Source organism: Orcinus orca, chromosome 8, assembly GCF_937001465.1.
Source record: "Orcinus orca chromosome 8, mOrcOrc1.1, whole genome shotgun sequence".
Taxonomy (NCBI): domain Eukaryota; kingdom Metazoa; phylum Chordata; class Mammalia; order Artiodactyla; family Delphinidae; genus Orcinus; species Orcinus orca.
The window spans coordinates 43685322-43700127 of NC_064566.1; the positions used below are offsets into that span (position 1 = coordinate 43685322).

General features: G+C 48.3%; 1 protein-coding gene across 1 annotated transcript in view; it reads left to right on the forward strand.

The window, feature by feature from the left end:
* The first annotated feature begins 562 nt into the window (after nt 1-562).
* Nucleotides 563-14806, forward strand: part of DKK3 (dickkopf WNT signaling pathway inhibitor 3) — a 48543-nt gene continuing 34299 nt past the window's right edge. The window contains exons 1-4 of the mRNA XM_004279179.3: nt 563-703; nt 1302-1548; nt 7767-7904; nt 11250-11333. Coding sequence (XP_004279227.1) covers nt 1336-1548; nt 7767-7904; nt 11250-11333 — 435 coding nt within the window. The 5' untranslated portion in view covers nt 563-703; nt 1302-1335. The remainder of the gene's footprint in view (nt 704-1301; nt 1549-7766; nt 7905-11249; nt 11334-14806) is intronic.

Sequence of the window (14806 nt, forward strand, 5' to 3'; positions counted from 1 at the left end):
AGAGCAGACGAATCTGCTAACTTGGCCAGATTGGTAAACTCCTAAGGAGCAGAGCTGGGATTGACACCAGGCAGTCTGGCTGCAGTGTCTGGTCTTAACCACCCTGCTATGCCGCCCTTAAGGAACTTGCTGACATTCTCGGGACCTACTGCGGGAGTTAGGAGTGGGTTTTCTTGGCTGGAGTACTGAAACAACCACGGCAGACAGATTAAGGCCAGCTTGTGATGGGCCTTGAACGCCAGGCTAAGGGGCTTGGATTTTATCTTGCCTGCTGGGTAGAGGATGGCTTGGAAAAGGCAAGGTGGGACCCAGAAAAAACACCTTCCCCTCGCTTCCCGTAAACTGTGGCAAGAATCTGGGCCAGAGATGACAATGGACTGGGATGCCGCGGGGCAACGTGATGAACAGACCGCGACAGCTTCCGGTAGAGCCGGGCGCCGGCGGCAGAGGAGGCCAGCCTGGGGCGGGAGGTCGCCGGCGCCCGGGCCGGCCATTGGCGGCGGGCTGGGCCGCGGCCCCTCCCGCGGGGCGGGGCGGGCGGGGCGAGCTCTGCGGGCTCGCCAGGGTAGCAGCGCTGCAGCATCCTCGCCGAGCTCCCCGCACCCGCGGCCCGCGCAGCGCGCCGCTCCCGCTCCGCAGTCCCGAGGCAGCCCCTGGCGAGGCCTGGAAAGTCCAGCCCGGAGCACAGCTCGGTCCAGTCGGGGTGGGTGAAGGGCGGCGGCGGGGAAGGGAGGTGGCTCATCTCGGTAGCTCCTGGGTGGGGGAGGGACTGGGCTCAGGACTTGGTTCCGACCCCGGCGATGGGGAGGGGGCGGTGATGAGCTGTTCTCTGACCACCCAAGATGGGGGCTCGGGTAAGGATGGGGTGGGAGTGGGGTCGCGGCACCAGAGCTGTGCTCTGACCTGGTCGAGGAGGGAACAGGGCTCAAACCCAGGACCAAGCCGGGGTGGGGGGCCGGTGGGGAGAGCGGTGAGGGGAGAGGGTTGTAAGCTTGGGGGCACCCGGGTTCTGTTGCTCGCGGGAGGGGCTATCACTGGGGGCGGGGGCAGAGCACAGCCTGTGCCGGAGGATGCGCCAGAGGGTACGCAGGGGATTCGGGCGCGGGGCTGGAGCGGGTGGGGGTCTTCCCTGTGCGAGGTAGCTGCGTCCAGAGGGGACTCGGCCTCCTCCCATCTGGGAGTGGGTGCGGGAAGCGGGGCGCCGGGGGCGGGCCCGGCTCGTAGTGCCAGAGGCGGCGGGGGCGGGCGGCGCGGGCCAGAGGGTGGTCGGCGCGCCTCTGACAGCGTTCTGGCACGCGCAGGCGGCGGCGCGGCGGCTGCGGGCGCTGAGCCGAGATGCGATGGCTGGCGGGCACCCTGCTGTGCCTGCTGCTGGCGGCGGCGGTCCCCACGGCCCCCGCGCCAGCTCCGACAGTGACCCCGGCTTCGTTCGAGCCCGGCCCGGCTCTCAGCTACCCACAGGAGGAGGCCACTCTCAACGAGATGTTCCGCGAGGTTGAGGAACTGATGGAGGACACGCAGCACAAACTGCGCAGCGCGGTGGAGGAGGTGAGTGCGCCCGAAGGGCCCGCGCTCCGGGGAAGCGCGAGGCTGGCGACAGCGGGGACTGGGGAAGCAGTGGTACGAGCGCTGGCCAGGGTCCTCAGGTCCGCTAAAGGGCTGGGCAGGGCGGGCAGCAGATTCCGAGTTATCTGAAGGCAGCGTGGGGTGATCCCGACTCCCGCCTCGTTCTGCCTTCCTGCCAAAAGCTCTGGATCTGAGTCTGTCCAGCCAGAGACTCCGGCCGGACCTGCCCATAGGCAGCGGGGGTCACCACCTGCCTGCAGGCTGCCGGCCATCACCTTGCAATTATCTTCAGGTGTGCAGCTGGCCTTATCCTGTCCTCAGCGGAGGCTTGCAAGGCCCCTGGTATTCCAGCGCTGTGGTTTTGCTGAGGAAGCTCCAGGCATCTCAAGTCCTAGCTTGTCTGGGCTTTGAGCTTGTGCCATCTTCCCGAGAGACAGTTGGGGTGCCATGTGGGGACAAAGAGCCCTGAGCTTTGCTGGTAATCTGTCTGGGCTTCCCCAGTGCCATGTGGGGCAGAGAAGGAAACTGGGAGTCCTAAATCCCAGCAGTGTCAGTTGTCAGAGGGTGGTGGGTGAGAGGAGGAGAAGCCGTGTGAAGGGCAACCTCCCACCTCACCCCAAGAGTGCTTTGGAGTCAGTCCTGGGCTCAGGGCCCTCTTCTGCCATTCACTAGCAGGTGGCATTGGGCAGATCCCTTAACATCCTGTACCTCAGTGTCCCGTGAGAATTAAATCCACGATATGTGTAGCACCTGGCGTATAATAGATGAGCAATATATAGCAGCTGTTAGTTATCAGATACCAGATACCTTGGGAAAACTTTGCTTGGCTTCTTCCTTCCATTGCCTCCCAGGTCCAAACACTATGGATGGCATCCTCTATGGTGGGCATGCAAGCATCGCCAGGGTTGCCTGGACAGGAGGTACAGCTGGCCCACCTCTCCCAGCCAGGGGACCCTGCTGCCTGGGGTGGGTAGGCATGGTCCCTCTTGGGCCTGCCTCTGCTGCAGCCTGTCTTTGGAGAGAAGCCAGCCATACAATGAAGGAGTCAGTGAGGGACCAGATGTCTAGGCTGGAAGGTCAGGTGCCTCCACATCCCTGCTTCTCTGCACTGCATTTGGATAAAGTCTCCAAAGCTGGCTCTGGTCTACCTGGAGAGGTGGCTTTCTCCTTCCTCCCCTGTGTGGTTTGGGTTAGTTCCCCTTCCTGCCCACAACAGTCAGCCTGGTGGACCCTGGACACTGGTGAAGGGGACACTGGATTGGGAGGCGGTTGCATGGGCAGCTGTATCTGAACATCCACTGGACAGGCCAGATTCTAAAACCTGTGGCCTTCCTGTTTCCTGAGAAAGCGAAAGAATCATGACATGGAACAATGAAAGGCGCCGAAGCATCAGAGGCCCCAGTGTCTTTTCACTCTGCACCTTCAAATTGAACTGAGCTCACAATCCTTCTGGTTCCAGAGCAGGTCATTTGCTTCCCTCCTGCCCATGGATTCCCACTGAGCCTGACAAGGTCACCTGCGTGTTTTCGTTCAGTGTGAACTTGCCCATGCAGCATGGTCCTCTGCTGGCAGCCCCTGGTGAGGGGGGATGAGGGAGCGGCAGGGCCCCTTCAGTCTCTTCATTGATGAGAGCAGTTTGCGGCCAGCGGGACGTTGTGGTGGTGCTGACTCCTAGGGAGCTGGCCACGTTGCCTCTGCCTGGGCCCCAGCCTTCCTCCTCCAGACATGACTCTGCCTGACTTCTGCAGTTTGCCACCAGGGGAGACATGGGCTGGCACCTCCACCCCGCTCAGTGGGAACCAACCTTCCTTCTCTCATCCCAGCTCTGCCACTTACGAGTGATGGGATCCAGGCTCTGAAATGGAGGAAATGTCCATTTCCCCTCGGGGGTAATGGGGAGAATTAAATGAGAGGATGTAAGTAAAGCAAGTTTTCTGGTCGTCTAAAATGGGTTAAGTAGGGACTTCCCTGGTAGTCCGGTGGTTAGACTTGGTGCTTTCACTGCCGTGGCCCGTGGGCCCGTGGCCCCGGGTTCTATCCCTGGTCGAGGAACTAAGGTCCCGCGAGCTGCGCAGCACAGCCAAAAAATAAAATAAAATAAAAATGAGGTTAAGTAAAATTGATGCAATATAAGTTGCCCCCTCGTGTGGTTGTCAGGACTATGGGAAATTGTTGGTTCTCAATAAATAATGGCTCTCATTATCATCATATTAATAACAGTAGTAGGAATGATAACAAAAGAACCACAAGTGTCTGATATAGATTCACAATAGATTATGGCTGTTAGTATTAAGTTTTTAAAAGAGACTGCCAGAAAGCCTCTTAAATCTCATAAACATAAGATAGTTGCTGTTTACTTACTGTCCCAGAGAAGAGCCAAAAAGGACACGAGGCCGGATGCATTAATTGTTTACATAGTTTACATAGTTGCATCACGAATCTGCTTTCAAGTAACTCCCTGACATTTAAAATATTCCAGCTGACTCAAGCTGCTGATTTCTCTTAAGGGAAAAAGGTTAACTCTGCTTGTAGGATCATTATTGAGGGGAAGCAAATCTTCCAATGGTTCAGTCTGGGCTGTTCCTGTTTTCCTGTTTAATTATTCTGTATGTTACTGATAAAAGTATTGTGAGGATAAAACCATTCCCCGCCCCTCCATTGCCACATCTATAACTGGCATATTTTAGAATGTTCTTACCACCTCACCTATTCCTAGGAAGAATCCCAATACCAAGCCTGAATTTCTCTCTCCAGGTTTTCTTACTCTGCTCCTTTAACAGACACGCAGATTCAACCAATTGTAGGTGCCATTTTAAACAATATTCACTTTCCGCCTCTGTGAAACAAGTCCTGTTGCTTCAGGCTTAAGTTTCTCTTGCGAGTGGCAGTAATAGTTGTGGTTGAAATTTCCACTGTAAACTGTACTTTTAGCTTGTGGCGCCATGAAAGAGCTTTAGCTCATTCTGTTGAAATAACCACTGGTTGAGGGGAAGAAGGTTTTATATAAAGACTATCTGTTCAGCCCAGAGCAAATTCTAAATTCGGTAACTTGTCAATTATTTGCAAGCCAAACTGGAGGATTACCATTCCTATAGAAATTTTAAAAGCATTGAAACATTCCATTCTCCTTCCGGATTTAGTCCCTCTAGTATCTCCAGACTCCTATTCTTTCCCAGCTGTATCCTTTCTATCACTAAACATCTCAGGATCTCTCACTTAAATTTAAGAAGCCTTTTTCTTAGTCTTAAATCTCCTGTCTTAGCTTCATCCATTTCTACTCCATTTTATTAGCAAACCCTTGGAACACATGTTATTTACTACCTGCCCTTTCCACTCCTACCCAGACATCCCCCGGCAAACTAGCTTCTTCTAAAACTGCTTTCTTAGACGACTACGTTATGCAAGTATTACACCTTTGCAGCGTGACAGATACTGTATTGTACCAAGCACTCAGATTTCATGATCCTTAATCGTTACATCTGCTCAACAAAGTAGAATCATCCCCATTTTACAAACAGGAAAGCTGAGGTGTAGAGATATTTGGTATCTTGCCCCCAGGTCACGTGGCTGCTTTGTGGCCGAGCTGGGACTTGCCCCTGCCCCCCATTACCTGACTCCAGAACCCGGGCACTTTCTACTGTGCTGCCTTCTGACGATGCTGCGGGCAACTTCTTGCCTAACCTAGTGGCCAGCTCTCAGTGGCTTGGTCCTTCTAGATTGATTTGGAGCCTTTACCACCTAGAAGGCCCCTCCCCAGATAAAACTTCTGACTCTCAGCCTGCTTGTAGCTAGTCCCCTGACTCCGTTCTTTTTCTTCTCTGGATTCTGTATGATCTCCCAACTAGTCTTCAGAACTTGCTGCAGCTCCCCATTGCTTGGTGCAAAGGTTCTTACCTGAGGGCGAGTAGAGGGGAGGGAATATCTCAGAATCATCTGGGAAGCTCATTGATATGTGGGGTCCCCCCTCCAGAAATTCTAATTCGGCAGGTCTGGAAGGGATCCAGATATGTATATATTTTTTAAAAGTTTGGACGTGACTCTGAGGTGCCTCTCGGTTGAGAACCAGGCTAACGTTGTCTGCATTAGAACTGCCCCTGGACTCACCTGTCAATTTGTCTCTACTTCATTATCCATTATTTTATCCATTTAGGGTACAGCATGGACCCTCTGCCCTAGCCCATGACACACCATTCTCATCCAGGCTGCCAGTTTTGCCTCCTCTATGCTCCTCTCTATCCAAATCGTATCTGTTCTGTGAGACCAACCCAATCATGCCTCCTCTTCCACCTGGAAGCCTTTTTCTCTCTTCTTTGAACCCCTGACTCGCTTCTGCAGACTGTCATAATCATCCTCAAACTGCCTTGTGTGGGGCTCTCCTATCTCCCCAGCAAAAGTATAAGCAGAATCACATACTAGGAAAGGCACATAATTTGGAGTCAGACTGACCCGAGTTCTAATCCGAGTTTTGCCACTTACTAAGAATGTGATAACCTTAGGCAGATTCCTTCCCTTTTTCAACCTCATTCTTTTCATCTGCAAAATGAGGGTAATAACACTTCCTCTTAACGGTTGCTGTGAATATTTAAGGAGATATGGAAGGAGCTGGTGCAATGGCTCAGACATAGCTGATGCCCAAGCATGGAGGTGATGGTGATGACGACTGTGATGGTGATGACGGAGCCAGTGACCAGGGTTCAGACATGTGAGGAGTTGTCTCAGGGTCAAACACAGCGGTTGCTGACCAAGTCCTTGGTTGGTTATCCGGTCCTTTATGCTGACCAGACTTTCTTCACACTTCTGGTGCAGTGTCTTTGTGCTACATTGAGACATGGGAATTCTTTCCCCATGTATACCCAGGTCAGCAAATCTGGATGGGAGAGAAAGGAAAAGAGGGGGCCTCACGTAGTATGTAAGGGAATGGAGGACAGTGATTTTTAAAATAGAATCTTTTTTGAGGATTCCTTTAAAGGAATAAGAATAGCCCAGAGTCAAAGATTGCACTGTTGGAAAATTGCCAAGCACCAGCTACAACTTCTCTCTGCGTCTCTCATTTTAAATTCCTAGAGAGAGTGTCGGGTTGGCTCAGTTAGTCGATGACATGACCTCTGTTTGAGTCCAATCAACTGTGACTGGTCACACTGTCACCTGCCCACTCATCAGGACTGGGGCTGGAATTGAGTACAGATGTAAGTTGACTGACATGTCTGGTATAGATGTCATGGAAGCTCATGATTTGTGGACAGTGGCCTGAGAAACGTGGCATCAGAAAAGGACACTTGTGCAAGAAGAGCCAGGAGGAGGGTGCACCCCGGGAGCTAGTCACCTGACCCTCTACAGGGGTCCCTCTTGTACTCAGGGGGTGGGGGGGGAAGAGACATAGCTGTAGCGCCACCTGCAGTGGGGAAGGGGCTGTCCTAGGTTGGGTCCCCACCCCAACCTGGCCCTGCAACAAGGATTTGGGAGCAAATAATTCATTTGTGATGTGACCCCAGAAACACGAGGAGGAAGTGGGAAAGTGAGATGGAAAAGAAGAGAGGCAATAAAGGCTGTGCTGATGAGCAGGTTACTGCTAGGGACAACTAGGGCTCAATCCCCCTGGGGTCCTTGGAGAGAGACCGTCCCACTGAGGGGAGAGGGCACTGGGGTACTTACCCCCGTAGCCTGTCCTTCACTGGTTAAGGGTTGTCCCTGGAGTGCTCACTCGCTAACCCGTGGGGCCTGTGCAGACTGAGCACACTTCTGCAGCCAGAGAATGCTCTCGAAGAGAGACAGGTGGTTGTTGGCACATAAGGGAACAAATGCGGGTGACCTCCCGATTAGGCCACGGGGAGATGGGCGTGGCACCGAGAGCATCTATACGGGGGTCAAGACTGTTCAACAGAGGCATTCTCAAATCCCGACTGCCCTCCACTGAGAGTCTTGGGAAGTTATCTAGTCTTCCTGAGCCTCGGTTGCCCCACTTGTAAAGTGGGGCCGTTAACACCCACCTCACAGGGAGGTTGTGAGATGTAAGGCAATGATATACGTAGACATTTAGAACAACGTCTTGTTCTACTGGGTACTCAATTACTGGTACCTACTATCATCAGCACCACTGTAATTGCAGAGGAGGAAAAGAGAAGTGGTTCTTTTTTTCTCATGGACTCTGATTTGTATCAAGAGAAAACAATATTGCTCATTAAATCCATTGATTTAATTAGATGGAGGCAGAAGAGGCTGCTGCTAAAACGTCATCAGAAGTGAACCTGGCACGCTTACCTCCCAGCTATCACAATGAGACCAACACGGAAACCAAGGTTGGAAATAACACCATCCACGTCCACCGAGAAATTCACAAGGTAAGGATGGTCGTGGCCAGCACTTCCTCCTTTCCTCGTCGCCTGGTCCCATCAGAGGACTAAGGTCTTGTTTACATGTTTGATATACAAGCCAAAAAATACAAATGAGGATAGTAAAATACATGTTAAAAACCATAGGGAGTGAGGGAGCTATTTAAAGGGGGAAAGATATGTATCAAAAACATAAATTGCTTTTGTATTTAAGCAGTAAATTTAACTCTACTCTTCCCCCAATTGCAAAGGAATGTTCAGGGATTTTTATCGTTTGTCTCAAAGGAAGCAAACAAGTGTTTAGAGAGATACTTTCCTAGTATCGAATTTGAGGAATTTATTTCACAGGTTTTTTTTTTTTTTTTTTTTTTGCGGTACGCGGGCCTTTCACCGTTGTGGCCTCTCCGGCTGCGGAGCACAGGCTCCGGATGTGCAGGCTCAGCGGCCATGGCTCACGGGCCCAGCCACTCTGTGGCATGTGGGATCTTCCCGGACCGGGGCACGAACCCGTGTCCCCTGCATCAGCAGGCGGACTCTCAACCACTGCGCCACCAGGGAAGCCCTATTTCACAGGTTTTTATCCGTGTTTCAGTAGTGAGTTGAAATAGAGTTCATGCTGTAGTGAATAGATCTTCACCATTTCCTTAGGAGGACCGCAAATGTGGTAATACTCAGCCTTCAGAAGAAAAAGCCTCTATAGCCAGGAGATGAAATATTCTTTTGTTTGCTGGTTATCTATTCAAAATTCTACAGCAGAGTGTTTCCTAACCTACCACACATCTTAAGTGTCTCTTGGTCCAATATCTTGCACGAAGAGCAAGCGGTTTGTTCTCAGTCTGACTCGAGGAAGAAAATGTTGCAAACCTAGAGGAATGTGACATTAGCTTGCCCCTAGTGTGAGATGTCTCCCATATGAGTTTGGCAGGACTTTGGGAGCAAACCACTTGGCCTGTGTTCTCTCGAAGAGAGTCTGGTGTGCAGATGTTCAGGGTCATTGTTAGAGGCTGTAGAGTTGACCTTCTGTTGTGAGCATCAAGGAGCTTGACCTCTGATCTCATCTCAATGCCTACATGCAAGGCCATGACGGCTCTCACAAAAGAGACCTGCTTTTGTTCAAGTGCCCAGGTAATGGGTTGAAACAACAGCACTTCTGTGCTATAGAGGATAAAGGGGTCCATTTTCATGGGCCATTGCCTTGACTATAAAGTAGCCTCTGTGTGGCTCTTCTGCTACATACTGATGGCCCAGCTCCGGAGTGTACCCCCCGCATAAATAAATGCGCCACCTGCGAAGCAGAATCCTTTCGCATTGCTTGTCTGAAGACTGGAGAATGTTTCCAAAAGTGATTGTTTTATTCTTGTCAAAACCAGTATTAAGTCATCCTTTCTGAGAATAATCAGCCAGTAGTTTCAGCTGCTTCTTATATTTTCTCCTTGTAGATATCAGAATACCCAAACGTGAGTCCTACCGGTAACTAGTGTGATTTTGAAAAACTTACTTCAATTTCATGACCCTCACTAACTGCGTTTAGCAAATAGGGATATCAACATCTACATTACGGTATTATGGGGGTCCAATAACTTAAAGTATGTGAGAGTCATTGTAAACTATGAAGTGCTATCCAGCAGCAAATTCTTCTTGTTGTTGTTCTTACAGTAAAGTTACGGTATCCGCACTGTGTAGTAGTTCTCGAGCGGGTTCCATGGAGCTCCTGTCCTGTGTGATGCTTTATAAAAGAAGGGCTCAGGGGTGAAACATGTTTGGAAAACATTGTACATATTTCTCTTCCTAGAGATACAAAAATGCACCTTACTATAATAAAGGCTCTGAGAAGTCCTGCAACCTATACATATAGGACTGTACAATTAAAAAAAATATAACAGGGCTTCCCTGGTGGCGCAGTGGTTGAGAGTCCGCCTGCCGATGCAGGGGACACGGGTTCGTGCCCCGGTCCGGGAAGATCCCACGTGCCGCAGAGCGGCTGGGCCCGTGGGCCATGGCCGCTGAGCCTGCATGTCCGGAGCCTGTGCTCCGCAACAGGAGAAGCCACAACAGTGAGAGGCCCGCGTACCGCAAAAAAAAAAAAAAAAAAAAAAAAAAAATATAACATTGGTTAATCCTGTAAAAATCTGGCATAAAGGAAGAAGACATCATCTCTTTGCCAGAGAGAGGAATTATTTAGATAAAAATAAAGTATGTTGATGAAGACATGATCCTTATCTCCTCAGAACTGGAATTAGAACTAGAATTTGATCCACTATTGCACATTAGCCTAAGAGTTTCCACTTTGTTTTGGCTGCAGACGCCTGTGACATTAGAGCTGGCAGGAACTTTAAAGATGACCTAGAAATGAGAAAACTGTGAATCAGAGAATAGAAATGATTTGTTCCAGGTTACATACTAGATGGTCATTGGTGTCTGAGGCAGGGCTCAAAGAACACAGGTCTCCTAGCTCCTGGGCGTCTTTCTGTCTTTATCACCAACACAGAGGTTTGACGTGGCCTTGGATCGGGTGGGAATAGCCTGGGTTCCACGTCAGGTTTCTAAGGCTCAGCTTTGAGGTGCCTGTTCCTGTTTACAGAAGGCAGGCAACGGATAGAGGAATACAGGGCCAGGCCTCCCATAGTACTTAAGCACTTTTTTGATGAAACAAAACAGTTCCCCAGAATCAGGAAGTGGGGCAGCTATAGCTAAAACCTGCTTCTTTCAATACCCAGACCTGTAGTTGAAAAGAAAGCTGACACTGAGTTTCAAGTAAATGAGCCCCAGGAATGATAAAAATAGCTAGCGCTGAATATTTGCGAGGTGACGGGCTGTGTGCTTTACATAGACCTCCTCGGCCCCATGCTGTAGGCTCTGTTACATCTCTTATCGCTGCACCGTCTGACGCTGCTGGTGGAGCTCAGAAAGAAAGGGGGACAGGACTCCCCTGGTGGTCCCGTGGTAAAGAATCTGCCTTCCAATGCAGGGGACGCAGGTTCAATCCCTGATTGGGGAGCTAAGATCCCACATGCTGCTGGGCAACTAAGCCTGCGTGCCACAAACTACAGAGCCCACGCGTGCCACAACTAGCGAGAAAACCCACACGCCACAAATAGAGAGAAGCCCGCGTGCCGTAACGAAAGATCCCACATGCTGCAACTAAGACCCGAGGCAGCCAAAAAAATAAAGAAAATTTAAAAAATAAATATAAAAAGAAAATGCATTTAAGAAGAGGGGAGGGAGTGGGCATTCTGTCTACTTTGACAGGTGCTTCTGCTTCAGAAAATAGAAAACAGTAAAACAAAAAAACAACCTGTGGGATTTGTCCAGAATTCCTCCTATTTCACATTCATTGTACTTGTTCTCCTATAGATCACCAACAACCAGACTGGACAGATGGTCTTTTCAGAGACGGTCATTACGTCAATGGGCGACGAAGAAGGCAAAAGGAGCCACGTGAGTGGTCATCTTCCCCGTGCTCACACCCGAGGCACACACTCCTTTGCTGAGCCTGCCAAAGCTGGCCCAGCTTCAGAGTGGCTGCAGGAGGGAGCTGGCTCCCCTGCACCTCTCCTGTTTCGTTTCTGCCAAGATTCCCCAATGCCTACATTTCTGGCCAGACAGCCGCAGTCTGGTAACAGGCTCTGCCTCCACATGCACTTTGCCTCAGAAATGGCAGGACACGTTCAATTCGGTTGTCATTTGCACGGCTGAGGCTCAGCCTTGGAAGGGGAACACTGAAGTATCGGGTGCATTGGTCAGGGTCCCTGGTAACAAGACCTGGTGCATCCGACCTGAAATTACCCTAGAACCTCTGGCATGACTCACGTCATTTATGATCCCAGCCCCGGTCTGGCAGTTTGAGAGCAAGAAAACCTTAAGTGGAACCCAGTGGCCCATTGGAAAGGTGTCCCCCTGCTCCAGGCTTCTCGCTGGGCGCCTTGTGATTGCACCCACTACTCAGTGGCCTGCTGCTCAGTCCAAAGGTGGGCTGCTCTTTAGAGAATTATAGATTCTGAACATGGAGAGAGACATCATTTCACAGAAGAAAGGCCTGGCATAGGTTGGGGGATGACCCAGGCCGAGTCACTGGTGTCCAGACTCCCAGACGAGAGGTGACTCAGCTGTACCTTATCTTCGCAGAAAGGTGGCTGGTTTCAGATGCAGAGGCCTGGTGAGGAGAGGACAAGGCAACTGCCGTGTGACATGGGGCCTGCTCTATGGGGCCTGCGAGGGCCAGCCTCTCTGTGCCCAGGCACGTTATGCAAACTTCCCACTGCACGTTCTTCTCTGAGGTGTAGAACGCATCCCCAGCCTTCTGAGGGAATCCAGGATATTCCCTCACCCCTTGTGGCCTTAGCACAGGAAAAGAAGCAGTGTACCCATCATTGTTAGGTGGTGTTGCTGTGGTTGGTAGTCGATGGGTCCTTTTTTTTTTTTAATATTTATTTACTCATTTATTTTTATTGAAGTATAGTTGATTTACAATGTTGTGTTAGTTTCTGTTGTACAGCGACGTGATTCAGTTACACGTATGCATATATATATTCTTTTTCGTATTCTTTTCATTATGGTTTATTACAGGATATTGAATGTAGTTCCCTGTGCTATATAGTGGGACCTTGTTGTTTATCTATTTTATATATATTAGTTTGTATCTGCTAACCCCAAACTCCTAATTTATTCCTCTGCCAACCCTTTTCCCCCTTGGTAACCATAAGTTCGCTTTCTATGTCTGTGAGTGTGTTTCGTAAATAGGTTCGTTTGTGTCATGTTTTAGATTCCACGTGTAAGTGATATTATATAGTATTTGTCTTTCTCTTTCTCTTTATCACTTAGTGTGATAATCTCTAGTTGCATCTATGTTGCTGCAAATGGCATTATTTAATTCTTTTTTTATGGCTGAGTAGTATTCCGTTATGTATATGTACCACACCTTCTTTATCCATTTATCTGTCAGTGGACATTTAGGTTGCTTCTATGTCTTGGTTATTGTAAATAATGCTGCTATGAACACTGAGGTGCATGCATCTTTTCGAATTATAGTTTTCTCCAGATATATGCCCAGGAGTGGGATTGCTGGGTCATATGGTAGTTCTATTTTTAGTTTTTTAAGGAACCTCTATACTGTTCTCCATAGTGGCTGTACCAATTTACAGTCCCACCAACAGTGTAAGAAGTTCCCCTTTTCTCCACACCCTCTCCAGCATTTGTTATTTGTAGACTTTTTAATGATGGCCATCCTGACTGATGTGAGGTAGTACCTCATTGTAGTTTTGCATTTCTCTAATAATTAGCAATGCTGAGCATCTTTTCATGTACCTCTTGGCCATCTGTATGTCTTCTTTGGAGACATAGGTCTTCTATTTAGGTCTTCTGCGCATTTTTAAATTGGGTTGTTTGTTTTTTTGTTATTGAGTTATATGAGCTGTTTGTATATTTTGGAAATTAAGCCCTTGTTGGTTGAATCTTTTGCAGATATTTTCTCGCAGTCTGTAGGTTGTCTTTTCATTTTGTGTATGGTTTCCTTTGCTGTGCAAAAGCTTATGAGTTTGATTAGGTCCCATTTGTTTATTTTTGCTTTTATTTCTATTTCCTTGGGAGACTGACCTAAGAAAACATTGGTATGATTTATGTCAGAGAATGTTTTGCCTATGTTCTCTTCTAGGAGTTTTATGGTGTCATGTCTTATATTTAAGTCTTTAAGCCATTTCGAGTTTATTTTTGTGTATGGTGAGAGGGTGTGTTCTAACTTCATTGATTTACATGAGGCTCTCCAACTTTCCCAACACCACTTGCTGAAGAGACTGTCTTTTCTCCATTGTATATTCTTGCCTCCTTTGTTGAAGATTAATTGACCATAGGTGTATGGGTTTATTTCTGGGCTCTCTATTCCATTCCATTGATCCATATGTCTGTTTTTGTGCCAATACCATGCTGTTTTGATTAGTGTAACTTTGTAGTATTGTCTGAAGTCTGAGAGGGTTATGCCTCCAGCTTTGTTCTTTTTCCTCAGGATTGCTTTGGCAATTCTGGATCTTTTATGGTTCCATATAAATTTTAGGATTATTTGTTCTAGTTCTGTGAAAAATGTCATGGGTAATTTGATAGGGATTGCATTAAATCTGTAGATTGCTTTGGGTAGTATGGCCATTTTAACAATATTAATTCTTCCAATCTGAGAGCATGGGATAGCTTTCCATTTCTTTGAACCATCTTTAATTTCCTTTATCAGTGTTTTATAGTTCTCAGCATATAAGTCTTTCACCTCCTTGGTCAGGTTTATTCCTAAGTAATTTATTTTTTTGATGCAATTTTAAAAGGGTCTGTTTTTTTTTACTTTCTCTTTCTGATATTTCATTTTTAGTGTAAAGAAATGCAACCGATTTCTGTATGTTAATCTTGTATCCTGCTATCTCGCTGAATTCGTTTATCAGTTCTAGTAGTTTTTGTGTGGAGTCTTTAGGGTTTTCAATATATAGAATCATGATCTGCATAAAATGACAGTTTTACCTCTTCCCTTCCAATTTGGATATCTTTTATTTCTTTTTCTCATCTGATTGCTATGGCTGGCTAGGACTTCCAATACTATGTTGAATAGAAGAGGTAAGAGTGGGCATCCTTGTCTTGTTCCAGATTTTAGCAGGAAGGCTTTCAGCTTTTCACCGTTAAGGATTATATTGGCTGTGGGTTTGTCATAAACAGCGTTTATAATGTTGAGATATGTTCCCTCTATGCCCACTTTAGTAAGAGTTTTTATTATGAATGGACATTGAATTTTGTCAAATGCCTTTTCTGCATCTATTGAGATGATCATGCGGTTTTGTCTTTTCTTTTGTTTATGTGGTGCTGATTTGTGTATGTTGAACCATCCTTGTGAGCTTAGGATGAATCCACATGGTCACGGTCTATGATCTTTTTAATGTGTT